Raw genomic sequence first — 18570 nt, 5'->3', positions numbered from 1 at the left:
ACACGTCAGCCAATAGATTTACTGCGTTTATGTATTTGTTTGTGTTCTTGTTTTGCTTTAGGATTGTCAAGTTCTAATATTTCACCACTTAACCATGAGAAAACTTCCCATCCCAATAAACGAGGGGTATTACTATGAGCGATAAACAATACGATTTCTCTGCTAGATTATAGTTTTGAGTGAAGAGATAATTATTATAATTTGCGTCTTGTGGTCAGCCGACGCCCTCTGTTGCCATAAAATAGTCATTACAAGTAGGGTTGATAATGGGTAGAATCCCTGTAAATAATGTTCAACAGATAGACTATCTGTTGAACATTATTTATAGATTATTTTATATACATTATGTATCAGAAATTAATAGATCCAATTGAAATAGAAAAAAAACAACCAGCTATCAGCCAACACATAACACCAGGACATTTTTGGCCTTATTTATTTGTATTATCTATTAACCATCAGTTGAAAACAGTGTCTGTCTCTGACAAAGCAATACAGCAAAAGAGTTAACAGCAGACATTTTAAGAGTGGCAGTTGGTAGTGGAACATGGACCTGGTTTGACCTCTGAATGAAGTCATTCACGCCAGATTTCTTCTTAAAGCAGCTCTTACCAAAGCGCGCAGACTGTTTCAAGGCAGACACAACACATTATGTTTACCAATGGAAGGTCAGCATTAAGTAACATTTTACACACACACACACACACACACACACACACACACACACACACACACACACACACACACACACACACACACACACACTACAAAGAAATGACACTTTTAAGACACGACAGTCAGTTGATTGTCCCATATATTTAGTTTGTTGACATGGACTTAAAAGTATGAGATCAAGCCTGCCAAACAGTCCTCCCCTCTGTACTGCTGCCAGTCTCTCCATAGATTTCTTTCAGTAGCGGTTTCAACCTACTGGAACAATGCGACTAACGAAGATACAATACATAATAAAGTGACAATTCTACATTGTGCAAAGATATATGGAACAAAATTGATGCAGCTATAACACTAGACACTAGACATGACGACTTGAACCCTCCTAATCTAAATTAAAAAAAAAATTAGTCCTAGCATTAGCATAGCATAGCTTAGCATCTCACTACCTCCCAAAGTACTGGCAACTTGTAGATGTGACAGACAGAAACTTACATATCATCCTAAACCATTTTAAATTTCTAGGCTACAAAGTGCTACTACAATTGTATTTGAAGTTCAAACCAGATAGCATCTTAAAAAAGGGCCCTATTCTACCACCAGGGCTGGTTGGGAATAGTCATAAGCTATAAGCATTTCTTTTATATATATAGTGATACCCAGATGCATGATGGATGGATCATGTCCCTGGTGGGCCGTAACAAGTGCTAGGCTGGAGTTTGACATCTCCGTCATACATTTTAACGGCCACTCCCACTTGAGAAGCAATGAGTGGATTGATTTTTTTAAATAGAGTGGAATGACTCACTCTCGAACCTGGTGGTAGATAGGGGCCCTTCAAAAATTACAAAAGAAATAGGGGCCCTTTAAAGAATAGCATTGGAAGGGAACCACAAATAACAACAGGTAAAGGCAAGGTTACACTGTCGTTCAGAAAGAACCTTCAAGGTAACGTCAACATGGCCTGAAGGTATGAGCCAGCTCATACATGAGAGGAATAGACAGCAAATAAACCAAAGCAAAAATATTCACAAATAATGGCATTCAATTATCAACTCCATTTCAACCGTATTTTTCATTGCAGACAGCAGTAACCATTTTAGAACTCTTTGTATGGCTATTGTGAAATGCTAGAGCACAGGGCAGGTTTCATTTTGTTGTCAAACTGTATGCCCATGGAATTAAAACACACCACAAAACAAAGTAGCTGGATATCAGTGCATTAGCAGCCGTACTTTAGCACTATTGAGGGCAAAGACTCCCCATGTTTTAAATGACATATTTAAGAGGATGGAAATAAAAGAACGTTCCAAATGATGGCTTGTCAACAGATATAACTCTTAGAACCAAAATTAGTAAAAAGAGTCTGTTTAGAATTTTATATTATAGTCCAAATGGTGTGAAAATACCAAAAATGAATATGTATTGGTCTATATTTGCATATGTGTATGCTACATTCACAATAATTAAAATTGTATTTATATATTTTTATATGAAAGAAACTATGGCAAATAATTATCATATAAAAATTATAATTATATTATTAAAATTAAAATCCATACAAAAGTTTTAAAGCTTCAGTTTTGTGCATTGCTAATGTAATATATAATCTCTGCAAAAACAAAAACGTCCAACATTTCCCAATGTCTTGTAGATCATGACACCGGCCTTTTGACCTATTTTACCTCTAAAATATTAGACGCCTGAAATGTTTTCCTTCCTGGAACCTGATACTTTTGCGAAGCAATGATTGACTATTGGCAAGCTTCAGTAAATACACGACTGCGCAGATTTCAGTGGCACAGCCGTTGTTTAAATGGACAGCCATGGGTATGAATCTTCCTGAGAGAGTGCCACCTACAGGCAGCAATCCACCATTTGTATGAACACCAGTGTGCAACCATATTTCGCCTATGCTTTTCAGAACCGGCAACGCAACCGCAAATGCCACCAAAACTCAAAACTGGCAAGATTACCCTGTGAATAGTGCATGGGATTACAGCATATGGCCAAATAAGTAAGTAATAAATATAAGTTCTTAAATATATATTTCTAACCCCATTTCCCCAGTTGTTGAGATATTCAGTAGTGTGAAGTTAGGCATTCCGTGGGAGATTCATATGTATATATATATATTTTTTTATTCTTAAATAATAAATGTATTTATTTAAGAAAGTAGATCATATTTATACATGTTTGCAGACTCTTCAGCAGGTGCAGTGTCTAGTGATGTCTTCAGTAACTGCTCATCATACAAGCAAACATCAATAGGTATATTGATGTATTATATATATATATATATATATATATATATATATATATATATTTCTCTTCAACTTTCTGTTGACTGAACTCTTTGTCTCTTTGACATTGTGTGTACATCTAGATGTTTGGGGTTGTCACGTCTGTGCAAGAAAATGCCAAAGGGCTACGAAATAGAAAATAAAGAACCCAAAACGTGTGGTGGGAAGGAAGGATCCATTTGGGGACCAGCTTATAGACTTCAGACTGCCTGCCGCCTGAGTCACCACCGACACCAGCAGTTACATCTTGTTTGTGCCTCAGACATGACGCGTCAATATCTCTTTTTCACTCAGGGTTATTCATATCAGTCGAAAGCGATCCACATTCTATGTTGTTGGTATTTTATACATTGACCTTAAACTGAAGCGGTTTTCTCCCTAATCAACGTTATGGGCATCATATACAGTCCCTACTGTCTGCTCCGTGTCTCTCAGAGCAGAGGTCTGCATGTGAACTATGGGGCTATGTTCTGACCGTCTGGTTGACAGAGGAAGAGGATGGTGGAGAGATACTTGAGAGGATGCACCGCCAAGAAAGAGAAAGAGAGAAAGAGAGAGCGAGAGCGAGAGCGAGAGAGAGAGAGAGAGAGAGAGAGAGAGAAAGAGAGAGAGTAAGAGTAAGAGAATAGGAGGATAATCTGAGGTGGGGGGGGGGGGGGTGATGATTAACGGAGAGAAAGCTGGCGGTTGCTGGGTGACAACCGTTAAAGCTTTAGAAAATCCTCTGCTCTCTGGCACCATTCAAGGTGTATCTGTCTAGGTCTGTGTGTGTGTGCACGTGTGTATGTGTGTGTGTGTGCGTTTGGGTAACATTAAGGCTCTAAAGGTCACAATCCAAACTGTGCAACAGACTGATTCTGTTACAAATCAGCCTCATTTGAATGAAAGACAATTTTGTCTTTAAAGCTTAGCAATTTGAACTTTGAACAAGATCTTCTTCAGAACTCCAATTGCCTTCATATGACATCTTTAACACCAAAAGCAAAACAAAATCTTTCAAATCATAGCAAAAAACTCTCCCTGTAGCACCAGTCTATAGTATATACTACTAGCATGTTCAATTAAAGCTTTCATTTTGATCCAAGATCAAAACTATTCAAATAACCTAAGGATTGGCCATCGATTTTATTAGTTTCTTTGTGTTATGCAACAATTTTGTACTGCTTTCTTCCCGTCAACTTCCTTGCTATGGGCTCTTTTCCTGCGAGCCTCATTGTTGTGTTAGCACGTCTGCCAGTGGCTGTTTCGTTAATATTTCAACATTCCTGTAAACTGTACCCAGCCCTGTCTGCAGTCAACTCGGCGCCAGTTTCACATGAACTCCCCCTGACAGGAGGACACGGGGGGGGAGGGTGGAGAAGAGAGGAAGACAAGAGAAAGAGAGGGGGAGATGGGGAAGGAAACTCTGCAAAGAAAGTGACAAGCAAAGATGGAGGATCTTCTTTTGACAACAAAGTTCTCGGTAGAAGAGGCCGTCACTTGAGGTCAGGTGACTCACTCACTTGCTCACTTGCACACTCGCTCACTCGCTGGGAAATGTCTCAGGGAGATTGCTTTGTTAGAAGGTCACTGCACCTTTATCCGAACCCTGAGCAAGCTGCTGCTTCTTCTTCCTCTTGCACACGTAGTACACCGGGAAGACCACCAGGCCTGCGGACCAGGATAGAGAGAGTATAAAAAGGATGGTAGGAAACAGAAGGGAGGTAGGGAGGAGATAGGTGGGGGTGAGAAAAAATAAATGAAATAGCTGGTAAGATGTGTGTGTGTGTGGGGGGGGGGAGGTTTGTGTGTATGTATATGTATGCATTTGTGTATGTGTATGTGTGTTTGTGTTTGTATTTGTCTGTGTGAGTGTGTGTGTCTGTGTCTGAGTGTGTGTTTGTGTTTCGTTTGCTTTGTGTTGGTGCGTTTGTGTGTGTACCTATAACCAGTGAAAGAGATCCCAGAACCACGACCAGCACAAGGACCACAGGAGCTAACACCACCTTACTGGCTGTAGAGATAGAGGGATGGAATCAAGTGTTGAGTGTTATTCAAGATTCAAGATTCAAGAAGCTTTAGACAGCTTTTTTAACAGTTGCAATATAAAAGTGGAGAAGTAATACAAGAAATAAAGCAAGTATCAAAATGCAACAAAGTGTAAAGCACAATAGGATAAGACTAACATCAAATAAAGCACAACAGTAACTAAATGCAACAATGACACAAAAATGACAGTTAACGTAGGTATATATAATATAGAACAATACGCAAGTTTGCTGCATAAGTTGAAATAAATAAGGTCCAGAGGGGGTTTGTACAGTTGGATTAAAACTGTTACTAGGGGGAATTCATTCTTTAATATCAGTAGGGTCATATCACCATTATATCTTATGGTTTTTACTGTTGAAAATGTACTGTGATCGTACTGGTCATTATGGTGAATGCAGATCATATCAAAAATACATTACTAAATTTGAACTTTCCCAGCCACCAACGTCCTATTTAGCCGATACATGTGTTTATCCTTAGGGATGATATGACCCTACTGATATTAAAGAATGAATTTCCCCTAGTAACAGTTTTAATCCAACTGTACAAACCCCCTCTGGACCTGCCCCACCTTCAATCTCCTACCAATGACCAAATCCAATATGTTCCCATGAGCTGATATCACCATGGTGAAAAAACAATGGGAGCTGTAATGAAGATTTTGGTCCTGGGATAAAATTAGCTTGCGGCTCCTCAGGTACCCCTGCTGCTAGCTAATCACCCTTAGCTTCTAATAGCTAGCATTCTTCAGAGACCATGGAGCAGCTAACTAGCTGTGGCTGGTGTCAAAATAGATTAGCCGACCGAGCGGACATGAGGGAGGGACAATTATCGGTCGGTCTCGAGACGGACAACAAAAGCATGTGTGGAGTTTCCAGTGGAAAGCAGGTAGAGGTGGCCATGTCGCCTGCAAGAACGCACCACAGACGGAGCCTCTTATCAGACGCCTCAGATGGGGTTTGTCCGGAAGGTAGCGGTACTTGCAGCCGAACACGCTGAGGTTAGACGTGTGGTCGCCGAAAAACCTGACAGCCGACCAGACAAACAAAGAAGAAGGTTAGACAGGAGGGAGAGCACCAAGACACACAGACAAGACGAGGAAATTGACAAAGAAAAAGAGGGGGAAACCCAACCTCATCTGGCGGTAACGCTCTCCACAGCGGTAACAGAAGTTGGTGTTGCACTGTGTGCAGGTCATGTGGTCGCACCCCTCTGTCCGCTGAATGTGGATCTGGAGACAAAGAGACTCACGTGAACGCATGATCTCAAGGCAAACAAGTCAATAAACGCCCCACACTTTTCTTTTTTTCCCCCCCTGGTCCATGAACAGCCAAATGAGAATTACACTCAGCCACAAGTTCGCCATATGTCTACCAATTTCCGCAAAAGCCGACAGACTTCGTCCATTTAAATGCAATTATTTCAAAGATTGTACCCAACTGAACCGAGTTTAAACCTGGTCTGCCCTCCTCTACCCTTCCATCCATCCGCCCAGCCAATCATTCGACAATCAATGCAACCACCTACCTACCCATCCACCCACCCTTCTACCTACCCATCCATCCATCCATCCGTCCTTCCACCTACTCATTCATCCATCCATCCATCCGTCCATCTACTCATCACCACCTTGTTTATCACCCAGGGTTCCCGTACCTTGCACCGGGGACATTTCTGCGCGTTCCTCTGCCCGTGCTCGATGACGCTCGCCCACTTCCGCAGCAGCTTGTCCCCGCGGCGGTAGTCGCGACACTTGAGCCCGCTGTGCCAGGGCGCGTGGCATTTGAAGCACCATATGAACTGACACGCACTGCACTGGATCTGCAGAGCGGGAGGAGAGAGAGGGGGGAAAAGGGGACAGGGTTCCCTCAGGAAATTGCACCTCCAGCAGCAGCAAACACCATGTTACAAATAGAATGAGTTATAAACAAGTATAAATGTGCAAAAGTACAAAATGCTAAAAATACATATGCAGGGAAATAATATACAAGAAGAATAGTATTCAAGCCAATATTTACATGAGGGAGTGCTTACAGGGGGGAAAGGGTGAAGACTAAAAATAATTGGTTGCAACATGAGAATATATCTATTTTGACTTGACTGTGCATGCCTCTATATGAACTCATTTTGATTTTAGACCACTCCCAGCTCATTTCTGACCAATCAGAGGATCCATCAGGCCTATCAATCACAGGTGTGTTAGCAGCCACACTTCTCACTGGTGGAGAAACGTATAAGGGAGGGGACATTTTCTGTAATTGTTTCTCTTTCTGCTATGATTCTATACAACCGTCAAATCTACAGTACTTATAACCTATTTATACACATTTTGAGAACCAACCTCTCATTTATGAAAAAAAAAGTATAAAAATTTGGTTAATTATTACACAGGCATGCAAACTGGTTTGGGGTGAAAAAGGTGAGAATGATGCGTGAGCCGAGGATAACACAGACCCACTAGGGGGTTCCAGGGTTATACTCCGGGGAGTTTTCTTTTTGAAGAAAGCCACTAAATGCTCATTTATTACTTTTTTAATGTATTGTATTGTATAGTCGACTAAATATAATTTAGATTTAGATTTTTTTTACTAAAAACGAACTGGTGTGTAAAACATTATTTAAACGTTTCTCTAGAATTTCCAAACTCATACGTCTAGGCGAAAGATCTATTAACCGGTATTATGGAATGGTGTTAAGGTTTAAACTGCATACTGCTGTTAGTTGGGCTATTTGTCTTGTGTTTTTCACCATTGGTTGGTAGCTTAGTGGCCAGCGTGCTTATGAGGTTGGTTTGGGCAGGGGCTTCTGAATATGTGTTTTCCTTGGATTTTGGCACAAGGGATTATAACATCTGATCCTGTGTATTAATGAAATAAACGTGAAATATACATACACAGACTAAACTATTGTGATATGAAACAACTTTATTTATCTTATAACCAAGTCTCATATAAAAAATAAATATGGCCTTGCTTTTTCTTTGCAGAAAAATTAAAAATTGCAAAAACACCAATGATGATTCATAATGTTTGTCAATCAGATGCTTATTTGTTTTCTGGGGAACAGTCAGCCTCCTATCAACTGTATCAATCATTAAAACAAAGTCCTCATCTTCAATCATTGGGACTGCTAATCCTGTGTGTACAATGGATTTTGCTCTGGCGTCCTCCTTGGTCTGTTGTTGTTCTGGGATGCACTAGCTTTATTTGCACTCAGTGGCCCATCCTTGTCGGAGGCCTTCTGTACCTGTGAGGTAGAATGGAGGGGGCCCTGATTTGTCTCTCACTCATACATACGGGCACACACAGCTCCAAGTTGTCTCTATACTATATTGTGTTCTGTTGCGTGGCTTTCCCACTAAGATAGCTGTCTTTATAAAACATTAGTATTGATTTTTAGTGTTTCTCATGTCACAGAAACCACAGTGAATCCTGTGTTTCTGTGCCCCGCTGTGGTGTCGACAGCACAGAGCTCCGGTACCGTTACAGGACAGAGGTGGTTTCTTTCAGCTTGTATTGTATTCCAATTTTAGCAAAAAAACACATAACATTAGCTTGAAAGAAAAAAACTGTTTAAGTATGCTTATCTTTGCGTGAATTTCGGGATGACTCGTCTGCCAATGACTTCAAGTTGGTTGTGTTTTAACCAGTGATTGTTGCGCCAAACTGTTTACAAAGGGACACTTGCTTGCGACGCAGCAAGCGCCTGCTAGTTGACCTGCCGGGCGGGACGATCAGTACTTCCCCACATAAAGAGCTTAGTTCTGATTGGATCGCTTCCCAAATCGTCCCGCTTACATTTTCGTCTTGTTTTTATTCGTTAACGAAAGTGTCAAAAGATTTCGTCGTAGTTTTTGTCATCCTAAATTGATTTTTATTTAATTATCATCTCGTTTTCGTCAGACTGTAGACCCCACCCCCAATGTTTTCACAATGGATCTCCACGAATCACGTGGCCAATTTTGTTGTTTCTTTGCTGCACTTAGGATTTCACCTTCAATTCTGGTAACTTCTGACGGCCATTTGCAATTATTTATGATATTCTATATTTAAATGGTAGTAAATAATTCATAAACTCATCGATACAGCAGAGTTTTACTTTCTTAGGGCATGAAGTGTATCTATGTCGTAGGATAACTCTAGCAATCAATGCACTCATCTTCTGCATTCAAAAGCCTTTACAGGCAGTGATCTCAGTGCCACTGTGGTGGTGTTGCTGTTGTCGTTGTGCTGTTGTTAAGCAGCCTCACCTTGTACTTATGCTCCGAGCGGTCGGGTGTGTTCGTCTTAAGGGTGGTGAACAGATTGCACTGGGGGCAGGGTTTGGTGCTCGCATCCAGTTGACACAACTCAAGGAAGTAGTGGTATCTGGCCAGCTCCTCATTGGCCAGGTGAGAAACCACCAGGCTTTCCTCCAGCAGGCCACTGCACTCAAGGACGGGACACACAATGTCCGCCTTGCCCACTTGTACCTGGGCAGTGACAGTAAACAGGTGGGGCAGTGACAGTGAAGAAGTGGGTCAGTCGAAAGAAGAGGATGATCTGGTTCACTTGCCTCAACTGAAGAGCGGTTCTTAAACGACTTGTAGAATTGTTGACTAACTTAACAGTTGTGTTTATGTAAAATTGTTAAAAAGTATGTTTTTATATACAAATCATCTAGACAAAGGTGTATGCGTGGCTGCATTCTTCAGACACAAAGAGCAAGCCTTAAAGGCCTCAAAGAGTGCTGTGTACGTATGGGCGTTTGTGTGTACTCTGCTCTGTTTATAATGGGTGCTATTCAAACAGCCCGTACACTAGGCACCTGCTTATCACACAGGGTCAAGTCATATTGAGGATGAATTAAAGACCATGTGAATATATCTTGATGCAAGTCTGACATGGCCTGAATAGTCTTGCAGCATTGATGACATCCAACACATGGATTACCGTAAACGTAACAAAACGCCTTATTGTACCCTTCCTCCAATTCCACTTCCTCCTGATATTTAACCACTGTCACCCATCATTCTCTTTGTCTCTTTCCCGCTTTCTAGCTACTTTTTCCATGACCTGTCATCTCTGGTGGCACTGTGTGTGTGTCCCTCCTTCAGTTGCTATTACAATCGGTCACCTATTTCACACCTTCCCCCTGGCATTCTGGTTTCAAGCTGGTTGGACAAGTTGTCTTGACACACTGTGTCCATGTGTCCGTGTGTGTGTGTGTGTGTGTGTATGTGTGTGCGCGCGCACACACGTACTGACAATAGGTACATAAAGGACAATGGTAACAGCGTGGTGGTGTGTTACACCTACACATACACACTCTGCACACTGGTTATGTAATTTGATAATGCCATTGTGCTAAGGGTAGTGCAACGGTGGTCAAAGTTTCAGGTTGAACAGGACGGCTTTAGACGTGGATAGGCATAACACAAGAACATATAAACATCCCCCAAAACATCAACCTAAGGTGAACAAACATAAGCCAAAACTAAAACTATCCATTTGGATTGAATGTGTTGATTTGATGGTTGTTTGATTTTAAAGCAAAATTAGCTAGATAGTAATAATTAACATGTTTTAACACACGTTCAAATGCTTGCTTTTCAAAAGCATAAAGGTCTAATATAACATGACATGTATATGACATGACATGTAATGACCAATGGACAGCAGTCTGTCCACCTGCTGGTATAGGAGAACAACACAGTGTGTTTAATCCAGTAGTGCTTGCAGGAGGGTCAAACATAAAAAAAAAAAAAGTCGGCCACCAACTAATACTTTGAACAGGGCATTGCCACATACATGTGTCAACAACAGCACCGCCGTATCTTTGGAACACCGCTACCCAAAACCAGCGTACCTGGGAGCTGATGTAGCGTTTCAGACACTCATCACACACGGCCTTCCCGCAGCATCGCAGAGGCACGATGGACGACCTGTCCAGCAGACACACCAGGCAGTTCGACAGCGCGGTGCAACCCTGGCGACTTTCCTCACGTGAAAGTCGGATCGACGCTCGCGGATCCCCCAGGTCGCGGAGGCTATAAAGTTCGGGGGTCGTCACACCTACGACGTCATCACGGGCCATCGTCTGCAGCTCTCCTACACCAGACGGGAGGGCTGTCTGTGTTTCATTATGGCGTTCTTCTTCTGTGACTTCAAAGTCTTTTCGGTAACCGTCGTTGGCGATACAGTACACCGTACAGTACACGTGTTCTTTGTCAAAACAAGATTGCTCTACGGCATTCCCGTGGCTCCTACTTTCACAGTTGTAATAACATTCATCGGAATCCGACTCGACCTCTTGGGGAACCGGCGGCGTCTCCGTTCCCGGGTCATAATAAAGCACTTGCTCGTTCTGGGTCTGCTCTTCGACTGTCTCTGGGGTTGATTGTGGCACGTTAACCCGTTTATCGGATATGACAGCCCCATTCGGGGCATTTTCATCACACGGGCTGTCCTTGTTGTTGCGTCCCTCTCTACGATGCAGGGAGTGAGACTTTGATAATATCCCAAAATTGCGGTTTAAAATCTCCACCACCGTACTGGTCTCAGTCCCAGTCCCAGTGTTGTTGCGCCCATCGTGAGTGTCGAATTCGTCCCCGTTCTCGGCGTTGTGTTGCGTCACCGCGCGTCGCTGAATCTCGGGCTCGCTCTCTCCTCTCGGCGAGATAACGGTGGAGTTCGCATGTCTAATGACATGTTGTTGGCTCAAAGCCCCGGGCGACCTGTCAACTTTACTGTCGGCCGGAGAAGTTTCTGTAGGCAGGCTGCGGCATAACGTCTCGTTCGCGTCGTCGAAACTGCCCATAAATGCTGGCATGTTATTTTTTCCGTAAGTATTCGGTCGATCATCTTCCATCCCCGACGTGTCACTTCCCAGGTATAGTGCGCGGTGCTCCGCCTGCCCCACTCTCTCGTCGACTACCAAAACAAAACACAACAGGCAGCCTTCTGCTTCCGGGTCTGGAAGCATGTGGAACGACTGGCAAGTGGCCAGCCAATGGGAAGCCTGGTGGTGGATCCCAATTTAAGAAGACACTGTGTACAGTCAGACCTTAGATTGTTTGTGCGGTCGAGACCGTATTACAATGTGAATGGTGGGCAGATTATTTTAACAATGGTTATATAACAGATGATGGCAAACTCTGTGTTATCATGGACACACAAACAAAAAGCATCATTGATTTTCTGCTCATCATATACACAAAGGTGTATGCAGGCCTACTAAAGGCAATAACTGTATTATGTAACATTTGTAATCGTATTTCAAAACAGTACATTTTTGCACAATAATAGACATGACGTTAAATAATGTTGTATAATTTGGCTTTAATTCGAGAACAGTAAAAACACAAGATAGTCTGTCCTTTCTTTCTGTTCTACTGGTACAGTCACCTCTGTTAAACAACCCAAAAATGAGCTAAAATGACCCAGGAACCTCTAGTCAATGAGGAACATAAACAAGCCAAACATTGTACAATTTTTACTCAAAACCTTGGTTCCACAATCCTACTCCATGAATATTAAGTACAGTGACTGGTTATTTGTAGTTTAAGGAGAGACAGCATCAACATTATGTCTGTAGTACATCATTAACAGCCCTATTGCTGAGCTGTGGATGTTATAAAGTGAAAATAGACACATTATCTTAGAATAATGAATAGAATTGACTTTTTCAGGTGGGCAATTTTGTACTTTTGACTGAACTTTTACTGAATTTATGTCATTGTATATTGCCTCTCAATGTCATGAGCATCATTGTAAACCTATATTACTTACCAAACTTAAAAATGTCTGGCCACTTATTAAATCTAAATCTGTATTTTAAAGTTGCAGAATGAAGAGAATACAGAGTGGACAGCCATTTATAAGTGGACTATTGTTTGTTTTATTGAAGTAACCGTAACCAGCCAAAGTGCTTTACACCAATGTATTTAATCTCCCCGGTCACACTGACTAACAAACAAGCTTTATTTGTGGAATTGTATTTGACAGTTTTTTTTTCATGTCTTCTGGAGAGTGTTAATAAATCAATTCAATAGACGTGAAGACTTCAGGCCTCAGCAAGTTCCTGTTCTGTTCAGTTCACAAAAGTATCAGTACAGTATTTTACACACACACACACACACACACACACACACACACACATACGCACACAAACACACACACACACACACACACACACGCATGCACACGTGTATAAAAATACACACACACATGCCTGCAAACACACATACACACACAAGCACACTAACCTTTGCATACAGATAGAGTGGTCATATCATGACCTGAAATTATCAGTTTACTTCATCCAGTACTCAGTAGTATACAGTAGCACTCCTATGCATTAGAAGGGCCCCTTTTACACTACTCACATCCATGTTATTGATTTTGGACCGACCACAGACTTGTATGATTGGCTTGAAAGGTAAACAGCAGGGGAAAAGGAAAGGGGTCAAAATGTACGCCCTCAAGGGAAGGTCCTCACATCCGTACTGCTTGGCTAGAGAGCCGCTGACTGTCAACGGCCATGTTTGGACAATATTTGCCTCCAGGTACCACTTGAAACCATTCAGCTTCCTAGGGCCGAGCTCACACTGTGGGACTGTTAAATCGTATCAAAATTCCATCTGAGGAGGAAGGCTCTCTAAGGACCATCAAATTACTTTAGGGTCAAGAGACACTAGCCGAAGGCACAATGCCAGTTGCTAGGGCACCACATGCCATACATATGAATGGGTAATACCGAATCTTTACTGCCTTTGTTGTATGATTTGGTTAGTTTGTGAGCAGAGAATGGATGTAGCATCCTAACATGGCCTGGCCTTCGCTGTCAGGAATTGAACTGTTGAGGCAAGCTGGCTAAGATATTTAATTATTATAAGCTCAATTATGACTGATTAGTTACTGATTAGTTACTACCTTTGGGAACACTACCTTTCTGTGGCATTGTTTTACAGGGGTATTTCCAAGTGATTTGTGGAGGTAAAGATGTAGCTGGTCTGCCTGTTTGACACTGATACAATCTGTTGGGAATCTGCTGAGTAGCCTGAACAACAACTGTGTAAGGTTGAACAAAAACATTTCAGGTCATAATGTGACTGTGTGAAGCTCTCTCTACTGTCCGGCTACCTGTCTTCTATCTGATATAGAATATTGTACAATTAGAAAAAACAAAACCAAAAAAACGTTTTTTTTTCCACTTGTGGACAACATCACACATTAGTAATCAACTAGAAAAAACAGTTAACACCGCCACATTGTTAAAAAACGTCTAGAAGTTCAAAGTTACATGACTATTTTACTTCTTAATTATTATTTTCCTCCTGGTATGAGCACATTTTTTGTATTATATATTTTTTTCAACTTTTATTATAAAAAAAAGAAAAAACACAAGTTTCACATTGAGAACGCTTCAAAATAAGTCTGGAAGCATTCCAACCAACCCAGCGGTTCCTTCGGCGGCGGCTGGATAGTGAGTCACACGCAGCGCTGAGATTAAATACGACACCTCATGCAAACACACACAACGACGTCCGCCGTCCCCCCTCGCTGCATGACTGCAGCCTCGCGGAGGTTAGCGAGCATAGGTAGGTAGGTAGACCCACAACCTCGGAGGTCAGAGTTCACTGTCTAGGACTGACGGATAATCAAACGACCAGCTAGCGCGCGCCACGTCAGTAGTAGAGAGACGTACGTTCGATCGGTCCACCTCTATGTTGACAGCAGCCCGTGTTGAAACTGTGTTGGTTTGTTTTGGTGGTCCCCCCACCCACAAAATAAAATAATACCCGCAAAACGAATCCACTTGGTAAACGGTAAAAGGCCTCAACAAAGCATTTTGGTCCACGTTGCACTCTCCATTCTAAGCAATACAAAGGAAACGACGATTCGGTGAATCCGTTAGCAGTGGAAGCAAAACAAGGGAACACCCCTCGAGTCTAGGACACATTACAGTTCCGTGTCCTGTAGCTCTACCAGCCTACAGTTTGGAACAAGGGAGACGGAGCAGGATCCAATACCTGGTAGTACTGCTCAGAATCACTGAATAAATTGACTCGGTGCATGGGAACTACACCGCTATGCATCTGGTTTTGCATTATTGTGTGGTGTGTTCCAGAAGGAGAGGTGAGAGGGTGACGGGCGGAGAGTGCCATGATGGCACAGCAGTGGAAATGTTCGACAATGTGCCCTCTTATTAGCTGAGTGCCAATATGTATGTGTGAGTGTTACTGTGTTTCTGCACCCACGTGTGTTTGTCTGCATGAATGTGTCTATATGTGTGCGCACGTCTGCACGCGTGTGTGTGCGGTGTTGTGTGTCTGCGTCGTGTGTGTGTGTGTGTGCACGTGTGTCTGCACACATGTTTCTGTGTGTGTGTGTGTGTGTGTGTGTGTGTGTGTTTGTGTGTCTGTGGTGTGTGTGCACGTGTCTGCAAACATGTTTCTGTGTGTGTGTCTGCAGGCGTGTGTCTGTGTGCGTTGTGTGTGAGCTTGTGTCTGTACGTGTGGGTCTGGGTGTGTGTCGTCGTATGTCTGATTGACTGAGACGCCCTAGCTTGCCCCACATTGAATATGAACCATTCTCCATCAGTTTGGCTGTAGCGCTCTGTTTGAATCGAACAGGGCTATTTCGGGACAACAATCAGGTCAATCTCTGATCGCTGTTCCAAGCCGATGGAAGGAGGTTGATCCAAATTGTAACCACGTTTTCTCCCTCTTTCTCCTTATAGTCTGTCTGTCTATCTGTGTTCCTGCAGCGCAGATAGAAAACGTGTTGTAAACATTGCTTGTATTATATATATATATATATTTATATATATATATATATATGTAATATTTGTATGACATTATTGACAAATTGAATTGAAGTTAGGCGTGTTGTTATTTCCGAGTGTGTTGGTGCGTGTGTGCGCTCATGTTTATTTCTTGAAATTTGTGTCCTTTGCGTAGGCCTACATATGTACGTGGGAAAGAAGATGTAGGTTGTATTTGCGAGGTTCAGTATTATTCTAAATAGAACAGAATATGTCGCACTCGACTCTATCTCACGACTTTGACTGCATGTTGCCAAGCCCCCCTCTTGTCCAGTTGTTGATATATGTGTCTCTGCTGTTCATCACTAATCGAAAACACCACTGTATTACATTAGAGAAAAAATACACACGCATAACATTCTTTAAGTGTTAGTCTGGTAGATGCTTGTTGTGTGTTTTGTGATCGGAGGTCAGGTGTCTGACCAGTCAGGCACAAAGAGATTCAAATTCCAGAGAAAAGACATTCGGTTGGAGTTCTGTGGTCAAGAAAATTGTCTCTTTCTCTGGGTTTTTAAAACTCTTTGGTTAGGCGTGGCCGTAGAAGAGTAGCATCCTTTCAGACAGCGAAGCATTCCAAGAGGGATCTTTGAATCCTTGGGAGAACGTGGCAGGAGTTTGACCACCGTTTTTCCTTGGAAATGTAACATCGGAAAGATCCATCAGTTCAACCCATCCAGTTGAGGGAATTCTACTTAAAAACCCCAAAACAAATGTAGGCTTTAAATTGTTCAGCAGTAAGTCCTGGTCAAGGTCTGGATCACAAAGGAAATTAAACTTCAGCTTCTGAATTCAAGTTCAAAGCATTAATCCTCAGCTCTTTGTTTGTCCCACCCGGTTGGTTTTTAATATATTGCAGAAAAAAATCCAGCGTTCAAGAGACGGGAATACAGTCATGTCGTTTCCATTGTCGTCCACAAGAGGTCCCTGTTTCCTTAGAAACGGATCTGCAGAAGATTTAAAGGACGTCGAAGCTGCCGGATGGTTTGTTGTAAGACGTTTAGAAGTATTAAGAAGCAAAAAGTTAGGCTGTTATCCCTTAATTAAATATGGATATTTCCATGGTGGGGTATCACTTCTGCTGTGTGCCAGGTGTTACTTCGACCTGAGTAGGAGGAGAAGAAGAAAAGTGGAGATTAAACATGGAGATGGAAGTAAGAACGGTAATTCTTTTTTGTGTTCATTCTTTTGAGTTTTAGTTTTTGGATTTTAACAAATGGTAGATTCATCATGATTGACGGGTTTCTCAAACAGTTTGATTAATACATGAGTACAATACTGCTCATCAACTCAGGGCTGTGTATAAAGATTCTTACATAAAACCATATTGATATTATGCATGAAGCATACAAACATAATGAACTAAAAACCCAAGTCTAATGCAAATGCTACTTATTTGTACCTTGATCATAGTGTACGTATCTAGTCAATTTAGTTGGTGTACCAGTAAAAACATTCAAGTAATGCAACATTCTCCATTCCTTGGTGCATCAATAACTGATTTAATGACAGGTAGCATGGTAAAAGAGCATCATGAAAATAGCCTGTTAGACAGCACACTGACGTTCCCAAATATCGGGGCATTTCTCCTGCTGTCTCAAGCCTCAGTCTTGCTTTTAGGATAACTCAATGATAGCAGAGAATTAGCAAGCGGTAAAGAAGGCCAAATCAATATAGGAAGCACACAGTGTCAAGGCTTCTGTGAATCTCTCTCTCTCTTGTGTCTGATAATCAATCAAAGACCTTGTTTGCTATCCTAAAGTCACAACAACAAAAACAAAGAGTTTTTTGTTGTTTTATAGATTGTGGATGATATTCAGAAAGAAAGGAAGGCATGCTTTCGGCACCAGAACAGAGATTAAGATAATTACCAAAGTTAAATAGCTTGAAAGATGTGGAAACATTGCCAACACAGAATAGCTAACAATTCTGATCGGGTGTGTGTGCGTTGGTGCATGTGTGTGTGTATGTGTGAGCGTGCATGAATGTGTGTGTGTCTCCCGGCTAGGACAATCACAGCTGATGTTGTTTCATTGGTCCCCCTGGACTAAGCAAAAACACTGAAGGGACCACAGCTGAGGTACAATGATTGCATATTGATGGTGTGTGTGTATGTGTGTGTGTGTGAGAGTGTGTGTGTGTGCAGTGTACATTGTTTTAATTGCACACACATTTATGTCAAAAGCCTTTCTTTATAGGAAATTATAATTTTGTATGTGTGTGTGTGTTTATATATATGTGTGTGTGTGTGTGGGGGTGTGTGTGTGTATGAGTGTGTGTGTGTGTGTGTGTGTGTGTGTGTGTGGGGGGGGGGATGTTGGTGTGTGTGTGTGTGTTCTTGAAGGCCATTATGATGGTGCTGTGATTTATGATCCATGATGTGTCTCACTGGGGAGATATAAAGCTACAGAATGCTCCTTTATGGCTTTTCTTCTTTGTTTCGTCTTTTTCTTCCATCCATCTCTGTTTGAAGCATTCTTATACCTCCCTCTCTCTGTCTCTCTCTCTCTCTATATATATATTTCACACACATGTACACCCAAAGACACACACACACACTCTCTCTCCATCTCTCTCTCTTATAATAATAATAATAATAATAATAATAATAATAATAATAATAATAACAGGCAAAAACACAATAAATAACAACACACAAGTTCATTAATAAATGTCAATACACAAGTTAATTCATTAATCAATCACCAAGTATGAACAGGATCTCTCTCTCTCCTTCTATCTCTTTCTCGCTCTCTAGCTC

General features: G+C 41.8%; 1 protein-coding gene across 1 annotated transcript; it reads right to left on the bottom strand.

Moving 5' to 3' along the window:
- Positions 1-420: 420 nt before the first annotated feature.
- On the bottom strand, positions 421-11917 carry rnf217 (ring finger protein 217). The gene is made up of 7 exons (XM_084483998.1): positions 10854-11917; positions 9256-9477; positions 6663-6827; positions 6140-6237; positions 5928-6031; positions 4897-4968; positions 421-4625 (listed from the first exon to the last, which is right to left on the bottom strand). The coding sequence occupies exons 1-7, from the start codon at positions 11853-11855 to the stop codon at positions 4534-4536; spliced, it is 1755 nt and encodes a 584-aa protein (XP_084340124.1). The 5' UTR covers positions 11856-11917; the 3' UTR covers positions 421-4533.
- Between the last annotated feature and the right edge of the window lie 6653 nt (positions 11918-18570).

Source organism: Micromesistius poutassou, assembly GCF_964030765.1.
Source record: "Micromesistius poutassou genome assembly, chromosome: 19".
Taxonomy (NCBI): Eukaryota; Metazoa; Chordata; class Actinopteri; order Gadiformes; family Gadidae; genus Micromesistius; species Micromesistius poutassou.
The sequence above is the reverse complement of the archived record's forward strand: the minus strand, read 5'-3'. Positions and strand labels throughout refer to the sequence as shown.

Bases quoted from the DNA above. Each gene is read 5' to 3' on its own strand.
- rnf217 (XM_084483998.1), bottom strand. From the start codon at position 11,855: ATGGAAGATGATCGACCGAATACTTACGGAAAAAATAACATGCCAGCA. The intron at 6,238-6,662 runs GTACGGGAACCC...CTTTGTCTCCAG, and splicing joins AGAAATGTCCCCGGTGCAAG to ATCCACATTCAGCGGACAGA. The intron at 4,969-5,927 runs GTGCGTTCTTGC...CTATCTCTACAG, and splicing joins GATAAGAGGCTCCGTCTGTG to CCAGTAAGGTGGTGTTAGCT.